This window comes from Heterodontus francisci, chromosome 11, assembly GCF_036365525.1.
Source record: "Heterodontus francisci isolate sHetFra1 chromosome 11, sHetFra1.hap1, whole genome shotgun sequence".
Lineage (NCBI taxonomy): Eukaryota > Metazoa > Chordata > Chondrichthyes > Heterodontiformes > Heterodontidae > Heterodontus > Heterodontus francisci.
In genome coordinates, this window is record NC_090381.1 from 88,319,188 (window position 1) to 88,339,873 (window position 20,686).

The 20,686-nt window shown below is 43.9% G+C and overlaps 1 protein-coding gene across 6 annotated transcripts in view; it reads left to right on the forward strand.

Moving 5' to 3' along the window:
* sphkap (SPHK1 interactor, AKAP domain containing) overlaps window positions 1–20,686 on the forward strand; it is a 377,209-nt gene that overhangs the window by 334,008 nt on the left and 22,515 nt on the right. For all 6 annotated transcript variants that reach the window (XM_068042423.1, XM_068042424.1, XM_068042428.1 and 3 more), the window contains exons 8-11: window positions 9,219–9,374; window positions 12,962–13,048; window positions 16,536–16,588; window positions 16,686–16,870. In XM_068042423.1, coding sequence (XP_067898524.1) covers window positions 9,219–9,374; window positions 12,962–13,048; window positions 16,536–16,588; window positions 16,686–16,870 — 481 coding nt within the window. The remainder of the gene's footprint in view (window positions 1–9,218; window positions 9,375–12,961; window positions 13,049–16,535; window positions 16,589–16,685; window positions 16,871–20,686) is intronic.

Genomic DNA, 20,686 nt, shown 5'->3' on the forward strand with positions numbered 1-20,686 from the left:
CCACCTTCTCAGCAGCAATTAGGGATGGTCAATAAATGCTGTCCTAGCCAGCGATGCCCACATCCCCTGAACAAATAAAAAGAAAGCTGATAACTGAGACCTGGTCAGGCTCTGCTGAAGATCGAGGAGCCTTTTTTCACATGTCTGATATTTTAGATGGTTGCTGTCTGAATAGTGTACAGTTCTCATAATTTATGGGGTGGATTTCCCTTTTTAACACCTATTCTTCAATGGTGTTGGGACACTAAAACCAGTAAAATGGAATAGTATGTCTTATTGCTGCAAAAAATACTGCCCTAAAAAGTTGCAGCAAGATTCTTTCTCTGAAAAACCTCCAGTTTGCAGTACCATTCATGTAAAAAATCTCTCTCCCAACCCCTACCCTCACTGCATGTAAATAACACAACAACTTGTATTTATATAGCACCTTCATAGTATCAAAACGTCCTAAGGCGTTTCACAGGAGCATGATAAAACAAAATATGACACCGAGTCACAAAAGGAAATATTAGGTCAGATGACCAAAAGCTTTGTCAAAGAGGTAGGTTTTAGGAGTGTCTTAAAGGAGGAAGGAGAGGTGAGGGAGGGTATTCCAGAGCTTGGGATCTAGGCAACTGAAGGTACTGCCTCCAGTCATGAAGTGATAAAAATCAGGGGTGCATTAACATGCGTAGTGTTAAGTCTACTACACAATGTGTTTCGTCCTTGGGGTACCTCACCAAGGTCAAAGCCAACCTGCTGTTTCTGCAGGAGTGTGGAATACCATACCTCAGCACCTACAGGCAATGGTTACGATGGTGTTCCCACGGGCCATCAATCTCCTCATGGGGAAATGATTCCCGTTCCTCTGGCCTGGATATTATTTTATTTTTATTTATTTAGAGATACAGCACTGAAACAGGCCCTTCAGCCCACCAAGTCTGTGCCGACCAACAACCACCCATTTATACTAACCCTGCAGTAATCCCATATTCCCTATCACCTACCTACACTAGGGGCAATTTACAATGGCCAATTTACCTATCAACCTGCAAGTCTTTGGCTGTGGGAGGAAACCGGAGCAGCCAGCGAAAACCCACGCAGTCACAGGGAGGACTTGCAAACTCCGCACAAGCAATACCCAGAATCGAACCCGGGTCCCTGGAGCTGTGAGGCGGCAGTGCTAACCACTGTGCCACTGTGCTACCCACTGTGTGGAGGCAACCTCACCATCTCCGAAGTTAGCAAGGTGGTAGGTAGTCGCCTCCTCGTAACAGATGTAATGTACAACAATGCTCCACTCCGGTTAATCAACGTGTACACCCCAGTTCAATACAGTGGGAGGCTGACTGTCCTCCAGCAGCTCCCAGAGCTGCTGGCGACGTCCAGGCTAGTCATTCTAGGCAGTGACTTCAACTGCATCATCGACATGGCTCGATGATTTAGCAGGGCCAACAGCCAAATGGATGCCACATCCAGACTCCTGATAGAAACAATAAAAGATGCCAAGCTGCACGATGTCTTCAGCAGCCCTGCAGACAGACCGCAGCATAGATACACCTGGTCAAGACCAGACGGTTTGAGTTAATTAAGGATAATCAGCATGGATTTGTAAAAGGCAGATCATGCTTGACTAATCTAATTGAATTTTTTGATGAAGTAACAGGGAAGGTTGATGGAATGCAGTGGATTTTGTTTATATGGATTTGAAGAAAGTGTTTGATAAGGTGCCACATAAATGGCTGGTTAAGAAAATTGACGCTCCTGGCATAGGAGGGTCAGTGTCCAACTGGATAAAAAAAAATTGGCTGAAGGACAGAAAACAACGAGTCATAGTAAATAGTTGCTTTTCAGACTGGAGGATGGTGGACAGTGGTGTTCCCCATGGGTCAGTGCAGGGACCACTGCTTTTTTGCTATATATATGAATGACTTGGATCTTGGAATACAGAGTAGAATCTCAAAATTTGCTGATGACACCAAAATTGGAGGTATGGCAAACAGTGAGGATGATATGAACAGCCTGCAAAAGGACATAGAGAGGCTAGCAGAATGGGCAGAGAGGTGGCAGATGGAATTTAATACTGACAAGTGTGAGGTGATGTATTTTGGCAGAACAAATAGGGAGAGGCAATATATACTTAATGGCACAGTTCTAAAGAGTGTGCAGGAACAGAGGGACCTGGAGGTGCATGCACACAGATCTTTGAAGGTGGCAGGGTATATTGAGAGAGTGGTTAGTAAAGCATGTGGGATCTTGGGCTTCATAAATAGAGACACTGAGTACAAAAGAAGGGAAATTATGCTGAATCTTTATAAAGCTCTGGTTAGACCCCAGCTGGAGTATTGCATCCAGTTTGGTCACCACACTTCAGGAAGGATGTGAGGGTCCTTGAGAGGGTGCAGAGGAAATTTGCCAGAATGGTTCCAGGGATGGAGGATTTTAGTTATAAGTTTAGGTTGGAAGAGCTGGGTTTGTTCTTGTAAGAACAAGGGAAATTGAGGGGAGATTTAATAGAAGTGTATAAGATTATGACAGGCTTAGATAAGTTAGACAAGGAAAAATTGTTCCCATTAACAAATGGTACAAGGACTAGGGGACACAGATTGAAAGTTTTGGGCAAGAGATGCAGGGGGAATATGAGGAAGCACTTTTTTTTACGGTGCAGGTCGTTGACCTGGAACTTGCTGACCACAGGGTGGTAAAAGCAGAGACGATCAATGACTTTGAAAGAAATTTGGATGGCCACCAGAGAGAAATACACTTGCAGGGCTACGGGGATCGAGCCGGGAGTGGGAATGACGGCATTAGCTCTGTGGAGAGCCAGCATGGACTTGATGGGCTGAATGGCCTCCTTCTGTGCCGTAAATGACTCTGTGATGGGTTCGGCTGTTCCAGGATTGACTTCCTGTTTGTGTCCCGAGCGTTCATGTTCAGATCCACTGATGTCAAACCGATGTTATTCTCTGACCACTGCCTCCTACTGGCTGACTGTCACTTACACGACTTGAGAGTTGGCAGGGGGACATGGAAGCTGAATATGAAACTGTTGACCCCAGAGAACATTGAGGAACTCAAAAGGGATTACAAAGGTTGGAGAACCATGAAACCCTTTTTTGAGTCCCAGACCGACTGATGGGAGCAATCAAGATGAACATCAAGAGGTTCTTCATCCTCACAGGGGTTCAAAGGAGAGAGAGACAGAAGGAAATGTCCCCACTCCAGAAAAGCATTGCAGAATCTGCTCTCCTTGCAGTCAACGGGGGTCTAGGTCAAGGAGGATCTCCAAGAGGTGAAGAACATCTTCCAATCCAGAGTCCACTCCATGGAGTAGGATGAGACCCGCTCATGCTTCTTCCTCAAAAAAGGTAAAGAGAGAGAGCTCTGTGATCAGCAACCTGAAAGAAGAGGATTTGCTTGGTAACATCATCACAGTCAGACATACGAAGGATCAGCAAATCCTTTTATGCTGGGCTGTACGATGTGAAGCCCACAGCCAGCATGGCCTCCCAGTCCTTCCTGTCTTCTGTCATAGATGTCTTAGTACGCAGGAGAGTTTGGACAAATGGCGAGCTCTAGATGAGCTAACAAAGGCCGTCAGGTCCTTCGAGACGAATAAAACTGCTGGAAGCGACGGCTTACCAGTTGAGCTGTATTCGACTTTCTGGGACTGGATCGGCCCAGACCTGCTGGAAGTGTACGAGAGTATGCTTCTGGCCTGCCGCATGTCAGAATCCATGAGAAAGGGCATCATCACCCTCATCTACAAGTGGAAGGGGGAGAGGGCGGAAATCAGAAATTGGTGGCCCATTTCACTGCTTACTGTGGACTACAAGATTCTGTCCAAAGTCATCGCCAGTTGTATCAAGTCTGCTTTGGATTTGGTGATTCACCCTGATCAGACCTGCATTGTACCAGGCAGGAAGATCTCTGATAGCCTCACGCTACTCAGGGATACAATCCCCTATGTATGGGACAGGGGGGTGGACACCTGCCTCATCAGCTTGGACCAGGAGAAGGCCTTTGACAGGATATCGCACACTGACATGATGGATGTGCTCTCCAAAATGGGGTTTGGGGAGGGAATTCACAATTGGATCCAAATGCTCAACACAAACATCAGCAGCGCAGTCTCAAACAATGGGTGGGAATCAGAAAATTTTCCGATCAAATCTGGAGTCAGGCAGGGCTGTCCTTTCTACTCTGTCTTGTTTGTTGCTGCATCAAACATTTTGCTGAGTCCATCAGGAAGGATATGGGAATAAGAGTGGTGACAATCCCAGGCAACAGAGGCACTCAGGTCCCTGTACACGGATGATGTCACCATCTTCTGCTCGGATCCACTGTCAGTTTGTAGACTGATGAGTATCTACGACCAGTTTGAACTGGCCTCATAAACCAAAACCAAAGTAAATCATGGCAAGAGCAAGGCCATGTTCTTTGGGAAGTGGGCCAATCAATCCTTTGTCCTTGTTACCGTCAGATCAGAATACCTGTATCTCTGAAAAAAAAAATACCTGAAGGTGCTGGGGATATGGCTTGGAGGGGCCAGGCATGCGCCAAAAACTGGAAGGAGCGAGCAGCCATGGTGAAACGGAAACTGGTCATGTGGGAATGGCGCTCCCTCCCCATTACGGGTAAGAACCTGGTCATCAGGTGTGAGGTGCTCTCGGTGATGCCATACGTGGTGCCATTCCTGCGCCATTGCGGTAACCTGAGCCATCTTCTGCTTTATCTGGAGATGGAAAGTGGACCGTATCCGCAGGGTCATGATGTTCAAACCTCGAGGTAAAGGGGGAAAATACGTATTCAACGTCATCCTCATCCTGATGGCTTCCTTTGTCTGTGGCTGCATCAAGCTGTGCATAGACCCCAGTACGCAAACACGAAGTGTCATTACTTGCTGAGGTTCTATCTGTCCCCGGTGTGGTGAAGGATGGGTCTGGCCATGTTGCCATGGAATGCTCCATTCAGTTGGATCATGCCGCATCACCTGTCCCTCGTGGAAAAGTTCATGCAAAGAAACACCTTTGACCACAAGTCCATCAGGCAGTGATCTGCATGTAACATCCTTGAGGCCCTGCGGGAAAAGGAGATGGTAGATCGTGTTGGACGGTTCCCCGAGCAAACTGTCAAACTCATTTGGCAGAATGCCTCATCGCCAGAACTTTCAAACACGCACCAAGACTTGGCTAGTGGTGAGAAGGGCCTTTCCTGTCCTTCCTGCATGCCTGAAGTCTCACCACCTCTGCACACTACCCTTGAGGCGGCTGCAGTGGGGAAGAGACCATCGTCCACCTCCTTCTGGAATGTGCCTTTGCAAAGCAGGTCTGGAAAGAGATGCAGTGATTTTTATCAAGGTTCATCCTGAGCAGCTCTGTAACACAGTGGGCAGTTCCCAGGGATGCACACTGAGATAAACATCAACAGCTGCTGAAGGACCATCAACCTGGTGAAAGGTGCACTTTGGTCTGCCTGAAACTTGCTGGTCTTCCAGTGCAAAGAGCAGTCGACGACCGAGTGTTGCAGAGTGGCACATTCCAAGGTCCAGGACTAAGTGCTGAGGGTGCACTAAAGCTTGGGGCAGCTGCTGCAAAGGCTCAATGGGGAAAGGCTGCTGTGTAATGTCCTCCAGCCATAGTATACCGAGGGTCTGGAACCTGTATAAAACCCCTCGGGCTGTGAACACCAGAGAATGTTTTTGGTAGGCAGTGCAAATGTAGTGTAAATACAATTTGGAATGGCAAGAGTAGTGAGGCACCTCGTACTGTATTGAAAGAATATTGTATTGATATTTTATCAACTGTATTGATCTTTGTTGCACTTTATGAAATGTCCAATTTGAATTGTTTTTACAAATTTTTTTGAATAAAGTGTATTTTTGGGGAAAAAAACAGGGGTGCACAAGAGACCAGAATTAGAGGAGAGCAGATATCTTGGAGGGTTGTGGGGCTGGAAGAGATTTCAGAGATAGGGAGGGGCGAGGCCATGAAGGGATTTGGAAACAAAGATGAGAATTTTAAAATAAAGATGTTGCTTGACCAGGAGCCAATGTAGGCCAGCGAGCACAGGGGTGACAGGGGAACGGGACTTGGTGCGAGTTAAGACATGGGCACATGGGCAGCAGAGTTTTGGATGAGCTCAAGTGTACGGACAATAGAATGTGGGAGACCAGCCAGGAGTGCGTAGGAATAGTTAAGTCTAGAGGTAATAAAGGCATGAATGAAATAGGAGCAAAATACTGGAACTCTGAAATGAGAACAGAAAGTGCTGGAAATATTCAGCAGGTCTGGTAGCATCTGTGTAGAGAGAAGCAGAGTTAATGTTTCAGGTCTGTGACCCTTCATCAGAACTGGCAAAAGTTAGAAATGTAACAGTATTTGAGCAAGTATAAGGGGGAAGGGGGGAAGAAGGACAAGAAAGAAGGACTGTGAAAGGATGGAGAGGGGAGAGATTAAATGACAGAGATGTCATGGAGCATAATGCAAATGGAGTTCTAAATAGTTGTAGCAAAAGACAAAGAGTCCAGAGAGTGTACTAATGGCAGAATAATGAACAGCTCTGAATGAAAGCAAAAACATGAAAAATAAGTTTAAGACTAGCACATGGTTAAAAAATAAATAATTAAAAAAGAAGAAAATATATATAAAAAAATAATAATTAAAAACATAAAAATAATAAATACATGAAAAATAATGGGGCTCATGGTCTGAAATTATTAAACTCAATAAACTCAATTATCAACCCAGAAGGTCGTAGAGTGCCTAATCGGAAGATGAGGTGCTGTTCCTCGAGCTTGCATTGATGTTCACTGGAATATCGCAGTAGGCCGAGGACAGAAATGTGGGCATGAGAAAAAGGTGGTGAATTAAAATGGCAAGCAACTGGAAGCTTGGTATCATTCTTGTGGACTAAGCGGAGGTGTTCTGCAAAGACGGTCACCCAATCTGAGTTTGGTCTCCACAATGTTCTTTGCTCCAAGGAGAACAGCCCCAGCTTCTCCAACCTAACCTTGTCGCTAAAATCCCTACTCCTGAAACCATTCTGGTAAATCTCCTCTGCACCCTCCCAAGGACTCTCACATCCTTCATAAAGTGTAACGACCAGAACTGGACATAATACTCTAGGTGTGGCCTAAACAGAGCTTTATAAAATTTCAGCATAACTTCCCTGTTCTGTACTCTGTGCTTCTATTTATAAAGCTTACAATCCCATATGCTTTGCTAACTACTCTCTCAATATGTCCTGCCACCTTAAAAGATCTATGCACATGAACCCCCAAGTCCCTCTGTCCCTGCACATGCTTTAGAACTGTGCCATTAAGTTTATATTGCCTCTCCCTATCCCTTCTGCCAAAATGCATCACATCACACTTGTCCATATTAAATTCCATCTGCCACTTGTCTGCCCATTCTGCTAGCCTATCGATGTCTGGTTGCAGTCAATTTGTATCATCCTCACTGTTTGAGACACCTCCAAGTTTGGTACCATCGGCAAATTTTGAAATTTATATACTCAATGTTTTCTAATTTCAGTAATAGCTATTTTTGCATAAGGATATCCCTGACCCCTTCCTCCATTCCTCTGTTATCTTAAACTCAGCTGCCATCTTCTCAACGTAGAACATCAATTTACAGGCATTTCAAATCTCAAACTCAGCTTACATTTGTGAAGTTATCAAACTTTTCCTGCTCTATGTGGTAGCTTGTGGGATGGTAGAGGTTGCACTCATACCCTCTGCTACCTCTTTCCATATAGTCTGGAACATCCTCTCATGATACTTCCTGCCTCAGTTTCCAGGATACCCTCTCTCTTCACTCTAATTTCTACCAGGACAGCCAGCAAAGCATCTTAAATCTGGAAGCCCTTCCTGCTGCTGATCTGTCCTCTCAATGCTCCTTACGCACTGCTGTACTGCTCTGCTGCTCCCTGCCAAAGAACATATGCTGCCTTTAATCAGCTGAAACCTTCCAAATGTTGCAGCACCACTGAAATTCCCTCCCTTCCTATAGCAGTAAATCAATAAGAAATGGCTTTACTACTGTAAACCTGCCCTGCGTAACTGATGAGAGCTAGTCCAGGAAACTTGAGTGGACAGCTGCAAGACCCACCCCACTGCTAACCGGCCAATGGGAGAAGAACCCAGCCACGTACAAATCTCCTTCTGCTTGCACGAGAATGAGGAACAGAGTCTGCAGGGTACAATACAGATCCAAAAGAGGGGCCTTTGATAGTTGGTCACTACGATGTATAAGTATTACACAATGTCTAAATCTATGGGGAAAAGACAGTAGTGAGTGTTCTTAATTGAAATCCACAATTAAAACTGCATAGAACTTGAGAGATCATTTTCACTTTCAGCTTCAGTGGTGGAACATTAATTGTAATTTTCTTCTCCATTGACTTCAAAGTAAAGAAAAACCAGGCAGCTGCATTTCAGGTACCAAACCACGCTATCAGTTTTCCACAAGTGCTGAAAGTGAACATCAGCCCCGTTGTATGACAGCTGCAGAGGTCTCAACTCATGGCTGATTGCAATTCACTGTCCCAGTCACTGATTTTATCACTTTGTTGCAATTAGAGTATCGAAAATCAACATGATTCCCCTTACGGCGTCCATAAGTTTAGTTGCAAGTATTAAATAAAATGTCAGTAGATTGTTTTTACACCAAAGGGGTAATTTTCTGACTTTATGCTTACATTGATGAGGGGCCTTGCTGACCAAAAGCACCCATCAGGAATAGGCATTGCCCATGACCATCCAACCATTTAAAATTGTGGATCTGAATCCTGAATTCAGATATGTGCTTTCTCTGGGAAAAGCTCTCAACAAAACAGAACCAGTAAAATTGGAAAATTGCCTCTATATTGTACAAAACTGCATGATTCACCCACGCAGTGAGCTCAGGAGACTGTGCTCATGAAATGAATTTAAAGACCTCAGTGACTTTTTGCATGTTCACTTCCTGCTCTTTGCCAAAGCTACATGACAGAGAAATCTAGCAGGCCTGGTAGCAGGCAAAGCAAGAAGAGAATTTACTCTATAGGGCATTGTACACCTACTGGCAGGTGCTGCATGTGAGTCGTTGGTAAAGGCCTGGAAGAATGCCACTTAACCATTTTCTTACTTAATGATTGGTTTATAGGAGGGATATAAGAACATGGAAGACTTTTTAAAAAAATAATTATCCAGTAGCACATCAATTAATTAATTTCTTCTTTCTGCTTTCTCCCAAAAGCTTTATGAAGAATCCAGTGGCAGCAGAAAAGGCCACAGCCGATGAGATTCCATGCAGTCTGAGCACCAGTGATGACAGCATGGGGAGCTGGTCACAGCTCATTAATGAAGAGGATCATGCAGAAGATAGCAGTAGTTATCTTCATCTTAGTGAAAGGTCATTAAAAGAATATTACAGTTGATTCAGTGAAGCACAAGAGGCTAATGATTGCTATCTAAATTTACGACCTGGCCATTGTAGGGTTATAACAACATGTTATGGGTCTATTCAGCCTTCCAGCTGATTAAAATTAAATTATCTTGTGTACCTTAAGCCATTAATCACAAAATGACATGTTATGCAAAGTAGTAAAAAGGGTGGTGTAACACAGAAGTGTAACAGAAGTTTGATGTCTCAGGATTGAATAGTATGACTATGAAGATTAGTACCAATACAATGATTGATAGCAATCAGATGTAAATATTCTACATGCTGATGTCCCACCATAGTCTAAGCTGCCATTTACGTACTTAAAATATTATACAACCTACATGCATGTGTTCTTTAATGAAAATGTTCTTGTGAAGGATTAAAGCCAACAACCAGTTTCTTCAATGGGATGCATATGTAGAAACTCATATCTCCAAAACAGCAACATATAATATCACCAGGATAATATGCATCAGAGCTTTAGAATTACCAACTAGAGGACTAGTATGTAGTAACTGGTACAAGCTGTTAAAACTGCATTCATGAATCAAATACATATATTGTAGTAAAAAGTACATACAGCAGAGAACACCTTGAGTTCTCACTGCTTGTAGTGATCATGTGGATTTGATGTTTAAACTGGGCTTTCCAAAACCCATTTACCAGCAGTTGTACCGGTCAGTTCAAATGAATTAGTTTTCTATAGGAATCCCCATTGTTTCTCACATTCTGATTTGGTTCCCACCTCATTGCTCTTCAGACTGTTGTGCTATAAAATGTGTTTTTGTTTTGTCCCATTTATTGCTCCTAACCCAAAATTAGCATTCTGAGCAATGTTTTGCTTAGGGTGACAATTTGGACTGAGAGCAATGAATGGAATAAGATAAAAGTACCAATATTCACTTTACGGCACTATCATTCAGTGCAGTATATCATGGTGCAGCAACTGCATAATGCATGGGAGGGAGAGGTGGTGCAGCATATGGGCAAGAATGGCTGAGCAGTGCAACAGGGATAATAGCCAGGATTTTATTCTGGCGATGAGGGTCTCGACGACCGGAAAAGGTGGCGCCAAGATCTCTGCACTGCCTCTTCTCCGGAAGGCCCACTGAATCTAGTGCCAATCAGGCACTTCAGTGTACAGTAGTGGGCTTTCCACAGGATCAAGGATACACTCGCCAGAAGTTCTATCGTTAGAGAGCTGCCAACCAATCAGAGGCCGGCAGCAGCGATGGCTGCTGCTGGAGAAGCACCTAGTGGTGACCAAGTAGCATTGTTGGACCCAGGCCACATGTAGGTCAGGGCGGGAGGGGTCTTGCAGGGTGAGAGGTTGTGGGAAAGGGGGTTTGTAGGTGATCGGTAGCAAGGGCTCTCAGCGGGCCCCCCCCCCTTCCCGATGCCGGCTCCCTCATTCAGCAACTAAGTGCCTTTTAACGAAGGCCACGGAGGTGGGCAGCCAATTAATGCAATTAAGGTCCCACTTAGGGGCCATTTTGTGCTTGCTCCTTACTGGTGTGGGAGCAGCTCTGCACCGTGTGCTGAGACTGCCAGTTCAATCAAGGCAGCTTCCTGGTGTAAGGTCAGGGGCCATCTGAGCCAGAGGCTCTGCCCCAATGATAGGGCCATGGGGATGAAAAGCTGCAGCTCCCCACATCCATGAAGAGGCCTGCAGAGGGGTTCAACAGTTCTTTTTAAGGGTTTCCCTTCCAACCAGATGGTCCTACCAGCTTCAGGCCACTTTAGTTTATAACTTCAATGTAGGCAACCAAGAACACCTCCTTGTTTAGTTACCCTCGTACTCGCCTGCCTTATTTGGCTGCACACACCTCGCCTGGTGGGGCTGCCGGCCTGACATTGCTGCAGGCCTTCTAATTGGGCCTGCAGCATTGGGAACCTGCCTGCCATCTTTAATAGGATGGCCATTGTGGAGGCAGCGAATTAGGATGCCGCATCCGGGAAGGTTGTGCCAGCAGGCGCACTGATGATATGGGCGGGCTTGGGAGCCCCATATGGGCCAACATCGGGGTCTTGACACCTGGTGGAAAATCCAGCCCAAGGTGTCAACTGTGATTCAGATAGTACTCTTGGCTCTGAGTCAGAAGGTTGTGAATTCAAGTCCTACTCAAGAGATATAATCTAGGCTGACATTTTAGCATAGTATTGAGGCAGCACTACAATGATGAAGTTGTCTTTTGGATGAGATGTTAAACCGAGGTCCCATCTGCCCTCTCAGCTGGACGTAAAATATCCCATGGCACTTCTCAACGAAGGGCAGTGAGTTCTCCCAGTGTCCTGGCCAACACTTATCCTTTAATAAACACATAAAACAAGTTACCTGATCATTATCATGTTGCTAGTTGTGGGACCTTGCTGTGCAAAAAATTGACTTATGCATTTCCTACATTGCAACGGTGATTATGTTTCAAATCTGCTTACTTGGCTGTGAGGCACTTTTGGACGTGCTGAGGTCATGAAAGGCACTATATAACTGCAAGTTCTTTCTATCCTAAAATGGCAATCAGGGTCCTATGTACATCATAGAATATCAATTTACATATTAAAAGGGGCCCTCTGCCTGAAACAAGCAGGCACTTCAGCCACCCAGTGGTAGGGCTGTGACAAGGTGGTATTAATAGGGCAGTATGTCTATCGGCCCCTTTTGAGGCTGTTCACACCCAGTTAGCGGTTTCAGCAAGTTAAAATCGACCCTGTGGTGTGTAGACCAATGTTACCATATAGACATTATGTGCCGTCAGTGTCATTACTCATTAGAGCTGGATTTGGAGCTCTGTGGTACAGGTGGAAATTGCTGATGGGTTATCAAATCATATTGCACTGCACATACTGAAGGTAAAAATAGTTAATTTGCAAATCTTTATCTCATGGCCTATTTAATCATTGAGTTAGCAAACCAATTTAAACAGAAATAGAAAGCACTGAATGCAATTTTTACACTAATGTAATTAAATTCTGAGTTTGCTACATTAAATTTGGCTGTGTTTAGGGAGCTCAGCTTCACAAAGTTGATGAATGCAAAATGTCTTAAGCTTGGGTCAGCATTTTATTTTCTATTAATGGGAGTTGGATTGGTTCATTAAAATTCAATTTAATTGCATAATTAAGTGGCTTAATTTATTGGGATGCAAAACAACAGAAGTAAACTAAGGATTGATCCATTATAACTATAAAATAGGAATGACTGGGAATTGGTTTAATCCATTGGGATGCACTACATTAAGAGGAATTGTGTATTGATCAAATGGAATGCTATATAATGGAAGTAGATGGAAAGGCAGTTAATTCAATATGGTTCAACAACAATTTGCATTTATATTGTGCCTTTAACATCGCAAAATGTCCTAAGGTGTTCAGTACAATGATTATGAATAGGAAGTGATTTGATCCATTTGGATTGTATAATAAGGAATGAATGAGAAATAGTTTTGTCCATTGAGATAGGATAATTCTTCCCACTAATTATACATTCTTTTGAAAGGTTATTTTAATTGTGGAGAAATATGCCTGTTTAATTTTAAATTACTTGTTTTCATCAGCAATGGGAACAGCAGCACTTCAAGTAGTCTTGGCCTAGTGGATCTGGATGCCTATCAAGAAAACCTCGCAACCTCTGCTTTACCCAGGTTTGATATCATAAATCATCTTCAAAAACAAGAGGGATGAAAATTATTCTTTAGTACTTCAGGATTTGTGAGTTTGAGCTCATTATCTAAGCTGACATTATAGTGCAGTAGCAAGGAAGTGACGAACCACTAAAATTTGGTTGTTTAGGTAGAGACTAAAAACCCCATGCCGTTATTCAGAGATGAGCTTTGCCCTGGCAAGCATTATTTTCTTATTCAATACCACCAACAACAGATTAACTGGTCATCTCATTGCTGTTTTTGGGATGTTGATGGTTTAGCATGGCTGACGTATTTGCTTACACAGCAACACTGACCACACTTCATCAAAATTGATGCACAAAATGCTTTGAGATATTTTGCTGTGATCAAGTGCTGTTTAAATAGAAAACTTACCAGGGGAAGCACTGGCCTCCAGATCTGTGAAGAACAAACTAGTGCTGAATAACTTCACAAAATAATATTCAATATTATAATGTTAAAAAGGATGATGTATTACATACAGAATATTAGATACAAGTCAAACAACAGTAAGCAGCACTCTATCAGAAAGAAACAAATGAATGACCTCAGGATCTACCAAAAAGTGAGTGACTTGGAAAAGAATGAAGATATGAGAAAATAACAGTAAATTTCTGCTTAGCAGAAAATTGCATGTGATATCTTCAGCTCTATGTCACAGCCAGTTTTATCATTATTTCATTCTGCCATCACACTCAGTACCAGTGAATACCCTCTGATGCATTGGAAGCAAATGAGATTTTTTTATATAAATCTATTCAATGTACATTTTTGTAAATGCTGATTTCAACTTGCAGCCCTGGTGTAAAACTTTTACTGAACTAGTAATCCAGAAAAAATGACTTCAGATCCCCCTGGCTGTTTGAGAATTTGAATTCAGTTTTTAAAAACCTGGTATCAGTAAATGTGTTCATTGAAGCTGTTGGACTGTCATTAGAAACCCAACTGGTTCACAACCATCATTTAGGGAGGAACACTTGTCATCTTTACCTGATCTGGCCTATATTTAATCCAGTTCCACATCAACATGGTTGTCTCTTAACTGCCCTGTAGCCTAGCAAGCTATTCAGTTGTATCATACCACTAATCAAGAAGAAGGCCCGCTACCACTCTCTCAGGGCAACTATGAACTAAGAATAAGTGCTAATCCTGCCAGCTACACCCACAGCCTGAGAATGAATTAAAATGGGCTGAATGGCCACCTTCTGTGCTGTAATGACTTTACCACTCTATGACTCTAAAAGAATTACACCCGGGTGGCAAATTGAAAATCAGCCAATGTGAATCTGAGATTATAATTTACTCTCAGAGTTCTGCTGTGATTATTCAATCTGTACTTCGACTGGGAAATTCCCCAGAGCTGATTGTGTTCCGCCAACATTACTTAACCAGAAGTGTGATGGAAACCCCTTTTACAGGGTTTTTGCAGCACTTCTGGCAAAGTAGCACAGATGAAGCAGGAGCAGCTCTGAAGAATTTCTCAGACAAAATTTCTGATATCATCAAAATTAGTTTATGGAGTCTAAATCATGTAATTTACTGCACATAATCTAAATAGGGTACAAGATATATTTTACTTGGTATACATAGGAACAGGAGTAGGATATTCAGCCTCTTGAGCCTGTTCTGCCTATCAGTTAGATTGTGGTTTATCTGTATCTTAACTGCATCCACCCTTCATAGTCTCGCCTAACAAAAATATTATGAATCGCAATTTTGAAATTTTCAATTGACCTAGTCTCAACAGCTTCTTGGGGGAGAGAGTTCCAGATTTCCACTACCTTTTGTGTAAAGAAGTGCTTCCTGACATCACCCTTGAGTGGCCTAGCTCTAATTTTAAGGTAATATCCCCTTGTTCTAGACTCTCCCACCAGAGGAAATAGTTTCTATCTACCCTATCAAATTGTTTAATCGTCTTAAATACTTCACTTATATCAACCCTTAAACTTCTATATTCAAGGGAATACAAGCCTAGTTATGCAACCTGTCCCCATAATTTACCCTTTTAGCCCTGTTATAAAATTGAAGATGTGCATGCAATTGATTCATTCATTATGTAAGAATACTAACTTGGTACAAGTTAGATTGCAGTATTTAAATTAGAATTACAGATACTGTTATTCTTAATTTCTATATCATTCACAAACTACTTAAGATATACCTGGTTATTTATAGAACAAGAGTCACAGAAAGCTTCTGAATCTATTTGAACATTTTATAGACCATTGCATTGTTATGCAATGGTCTACAGCCCTGCTGTTTGCTCCCTCTTTAACTTCTATCAACAGTATAATAATATTTACATTTATATTGCCCCTCAGTCTGTTGAAACCTTTCAATGAATTACTTTGCTGTGCTGTGACTATTGTTATGTAGGCAAACACAGCAGCCATTCTGCAGCAGCAATTCCATAAACAGCAGTAAAGTGACCAGTTAATCTCTTATTGAGATAATGGTTGAGGGAAGAATATTGGCTAGGATACCAAGAGAACTCTCCTCTGTACTTTCAAAAATGCTATAGATGTATGATGTCCAGGTGAACAGGCAGGCAGGATATTTAATCCAAAAGACAAGACCTCCAACATTTTAGTACATCCTCTGAAGTGCATTAAAGGACTGGATTTTCCTGGCTCGGTGGAGACAGTTTTGGAGGCTGGGAAAATGGGGGGTGGGGAGGGGAGCCATGTCGGGATGGCTCCCTGATGTATTTCCGCCTCCAGGGGATTTTCCTAGGGGCAGGCTGGGAAGAGGTTTGGCTGCCTGCTCTACAAAGGCGGGCAACCAATTAGTCCAATTAAGGCCCCACTTGGGGGCCATTTTGTGATGGGGCTGGTATTTTACCGCCATCAGAGCAGCCCCACTCGAGGTGGTGTCCTGGCAGCTCCGTCCAAATGTCGGGTCCATGGGGATGAGAGGTTGCTGCCATGTTGAGGTGCCCTCATGCTCACCTGCCTGCCTCGGCAGTGCCCACTTCTCTTGGTGGGGCTGCCAGCCTGACATTGCTGTGGGTTCTCTGATTGAGCCTGCAGTCTCGGGAGCCCACCTGGCACGGTGGCAGCCAATTAGGAGGCTGCCTCCCAGAAGGTTGCACCAGTGGGCACACTAACGACATGGGCGGGCTCGGGACCTTCCTATGGGCGTGATGCCGGCTGCTAACTCCTGCCAGAAAATTCAGCCCAAAGTGTCAGCCTAGATAATGCTCTACAAGTCCTTGTGTGGATATGTCCTGGATAATGAATATCCTGGTCAAGTACATTTTGTATCAAAACTCCCTCTGGCTGCCAAATACTGCAAACAAAGCTCAACATCCATAGTGGTGCCAATAAGAGAGGCAAATAGTAATACAAGCTACAAACCTAAATTCAAATAGGAAAATTAGGCAACTACAAAGAGGCCCATACTCCTATCACTTTAAATGATAATTAGGAGTATGTTCTAAATAATCATGTAACTTTTTTTTCACTAGTGAAATCATAAGTGAAAAGGAGACAATAAAAGGGAACCAAGAGCATTTGAATGGTAAGATAATACTTGTGTTGGATAATAGAACAATACATTTCTGACTGACAACCGTTCCGCATGTGCCTGTAAATACATTGAATCTTTTGTTTTGCAGAAAATATGTCTCAGTTGTCAATGGGTGCAGTCAGCTGCCATAGGGACTTTCTTGTGCTGAATTTTGACCTGAGCCCTGACTGCGTTGACTCTGAATTAAGAGCAATTTTGCAGTGGATAGCAGCTTCTGAACTTGGTTTTCCAGTGATTTACTTCAAAAAATCCCAGGAAAAGATGATTCAAAAGGTAGCTTTAATTTCATTGCAATGTTCGCTAACTCTACTTCTTATTATTGTCTTCCCCTTAAAATGCTTCCTATACCAGATACCAGACTGACTCCCAAACACCTGGCAGTTGTGCTTTACATGTAGCTATCACCAGATGAGTGACAGCAGTATGGATTAGCTTTGGCCTTTGATTTTTTTCTCGCCCCTCTGCAGAAAAGACTGGAAATAGATAAATGTACTTCCAGTACTCAATGTAAGTGACAGAACCACAACTGGCAACTACAGCCTAAGCTCAACAATCAGAAAAATGAAAACATTAATAGCCAGATACAAAATGAAGAGTGCCTATATTAAAATAACAGCAAATGCCAGACAATCTAACCTCAGAAGGTGGTATAGATGCTATCAGGAGGGCATATAAGTCATATAACAACTTCTATTATATATGGTCTGAAAAGAGGTGGCTGCTGAGATCGTGGATACATTGGTTTTAAATTTCCAAAATTTCCCTAGATCCTGGAAAGGTCCATCAGATTGGAAAATAGCGAATGGAACTCTGCCATTCAAGAAAGGAAGAAGACAGAAAGCAGGAAACTACAGGCCAGTTTGCCTAACATCTGTCATAGGGAAAATGCTGGAATCTATTATTAAGGAGGTTATAGCAAGTCATTTAGAAAATCTCAATGCAATCAGGCAGAGTCAACATACTTTTGTGAAAGGGAAATCGTGTTTGACTAACTTATTAAAGTTCTTTGAGGAAGTAACAAGCTACGTGACTAAAGGGGATCCTGTGGATGTGGTGTACTTTGATTTCCAGAAGGCATTTGATAAGGTGCCACATCAAAGGTTACTAAAAAAAAAGAGCCCATGGTATAGGGGGTAACATATTAACATGGATAGAGGATTGGTTAACTAACAGGAAACAGACAGTAGGCATAAATGGGTCATTTTCAGGTTGGCAAGCTGTAACTTGTGGAGTGCCATAAGGATCAGTGCTGGGGCCTCCACAATTTACAAGCTATATCAATGACTTGGATGAAGGAGCAGAATGTATGGTTTCTAAATTTGCTGATGACACAAAGACAGGTAGGATAGTAAGCTGTGAAGTAGACATAAGGAGTCTGCAAAAGGATATAGGTGGGTTACGTGAGTGGGCAAAGATTTGGCAGAGTGTAATGTGGAAAAGTATGAGGTTGTCCACTTTGGCCGGAAGAATAGAAAAGCAACATATTATTTAAATGGAGAGAGATTGCAGAACTCTGAGATGCGGAGGGATCTGGGTGTCCCAGTACAAAAAACACAAAATGTTAGAATGCAGATACAGCAAGTGATTAAGAAGGCAAATGCAATGTTGTAATTTATTGCAAGGGGAATAGAATATAAAAGTAGAGATGTTTTGCTACAGTTGTACAGGGCATTAATGAGACCACATCTAGAGTATTGTGTACAGTTTTGGTCTCCTTACTTAAGAAAGGATATAATAGCATTGTAGGCAATTCAGAGAAGGTTCACTCGACTGATTCCTGGGATGAGAGGGTTATCTTATGAGGAAAGGTTGGACAGGTTGGGCCTGTATTCAATGGAGTTTAGAAGGATGAGAGGTGATCTTACAATCCTCAGGAGATTTGACAAGGTGGATGCTGAAAGAATGTTTCCCCTTGTGGGAGAAACTAAAACTAGGGGGCACAGTTTAAAAATAAGGGTCAGAGATTTATGGCCCCTGAACGAGCGGGCAGGTGGCCATAAAATTGAATGGCAGGCAGAGGGGACCCCGCCCGACGGCAATTTTACGCAAGCAGGCAGCGGCGAGGAACAGCCCACCTGCCGCAAGTCAATCAAAGCCCTTAAGTGGCCAATTAACTGTCACTTAAGGGCTTTCTCCCACCGCTGCTGGTATTTTAATTTTTATTAAAATACCATCGGCAGCAGAACGGCACAGGCACCAAAGTACACCACCAGGTAAAACCTGGCAGCTTTAATGTGAGCAGGGTGGGGCCCCTCCTGATTGGGCACCCTGTGCCCATGGAGGGCCGCCCCCGAAGCCCCAACCGCCCCCACTGCACAACACTGACCCCTCACCCCCTAGAACTGCCACAAATGACCCCCCACCTTGCATCACCGAGACCCAGCCGATTATCTCTGGCAAAGCCCCAAAAACTTACCATCTTTCAGGCGCCATCATCCTTTCTTGCTTCCGATGGCTAAGTGTAGACACAGCAGTGGCCACCGCTCCCGGTGGCACTGCTGGGACTAAGAGTTGCCGGCCCGCTGATTGGCCGGCAGCTCCATTAGGCAGGACTTCCTGCCTCGAAGAGGTGAAACCCCCACCCAAAGTCAATTATGGGCCTGGGGAGCGAAAAATTCCACTTGGGCTCTCCAGCCAAGTGGAGGCGGGTTTGCCCCCGACTTTACGGCCAGTGGGTGGGGCCTCCCGCTCAACGTAAAATTCCAGCCAAGGGGTCTCCCATTTAAGACAGAGATTAGGAGAAATTTTTTCTCTCAGAGGGTTGTGAGTCTGTGGAACTCTCTTCCCTGGACAGCAGTGGAGGGTCATTGAATGTTTTTAAGGCAGAGATAGACAGATTCTTGACAAACAAGGGAGTCAAAGGATATCAGGGATCGTCAGGAAAGTGGAGTTGTTTCCACAAGCCATGATCTTATGGAATGGCACAGCAGACTCAAGAGGCCGAATAGCCCACTGCTGCTTCTAATACGTATGTTATAATAAGTGTGATTTTATACCTTAGTTGCCAGTTGTAGTGGTATAAATGGGGGCTGGTAGCAGAACTTTGCACACTTTATGCTGCAGTGGGGAGGTTTTGGGGGGTGTGGTGGGCCAAACGTTCCATAGAAAATGTTCACCTCAAATAAGCAGGTGCTTCCTTCAAATATTCATTTGAGGGCAGGGCTATCCTACACACCATTTCCTGAAATTTTCAGTGTGCAAGACATTGAGATAGATTTTCAACTTTCTGTCCCTGTGTAAAACTGGAGCAAATCGATCGCCTGGTAGAGAATTTGACCGATTTTCATTTCAACCATGGAGTAGCGCAGGGAGCCAGCACACTTCAGCAGCCTTCAACGTGAGGTTAGGTGCGGGGTTGTTCTTTTCCTTACCTACAGATGCCTGCTTGAACCTTGAGTTTCCTTACTTCTGACGTCCCTTTCTCCTCAGACTTTGCACAGGTTTCCAAAAGCTGTCCGAGTTTCTGGGCTGGGGCTTTAGGTCTGCCAGGGGCGGGAACAAAGGTGAGTGGGTGATGAAAATAGTGTCGCCGGCCAGCATGCCGGTTTCCCATTTCCAGCGAGTTTCATCTGGGCGGGGTGGTGGGGGGGTGGGGGGAGACTGACTCCAAGAACCTGCCCGACCTGGTATTGAATCCAATTAAGATTGTCGATGAGCTTATTGAGAGCTCGTAGAGGGACATTTATTTATTTATTTAGAGATACAGCACTGAAACAGGCCCTTTGGCCCACCGAGTCTGTGCCAAGCATCAACCACCCATTTATACTAATCCTACATTAATCCCATATTCCTACCACATCCCCACCTTCCCTCAATTCCCCTACCACCTACCTACACTAGGGGCAATTTTACAATGGCCAATTTACCTATCAACCTGTAAGTCTTTGGCTGTGGGAGGAAACCGGAGCACCCGGAGCAAACCCACGCAGTCACAGGGAGAACTTGCAAACTCCGCACAGGCAGTACCCAGAATTGAACCCAAGTCGCTGGAGCTGTGAGGCTGCGGTGCTAACCACTGTGCCACTGTGCTGTGTGAGAGTTTGGTGAGGACGCCTGGGCTGCACACCGGGTTAGGGGCAGACTAGTTGC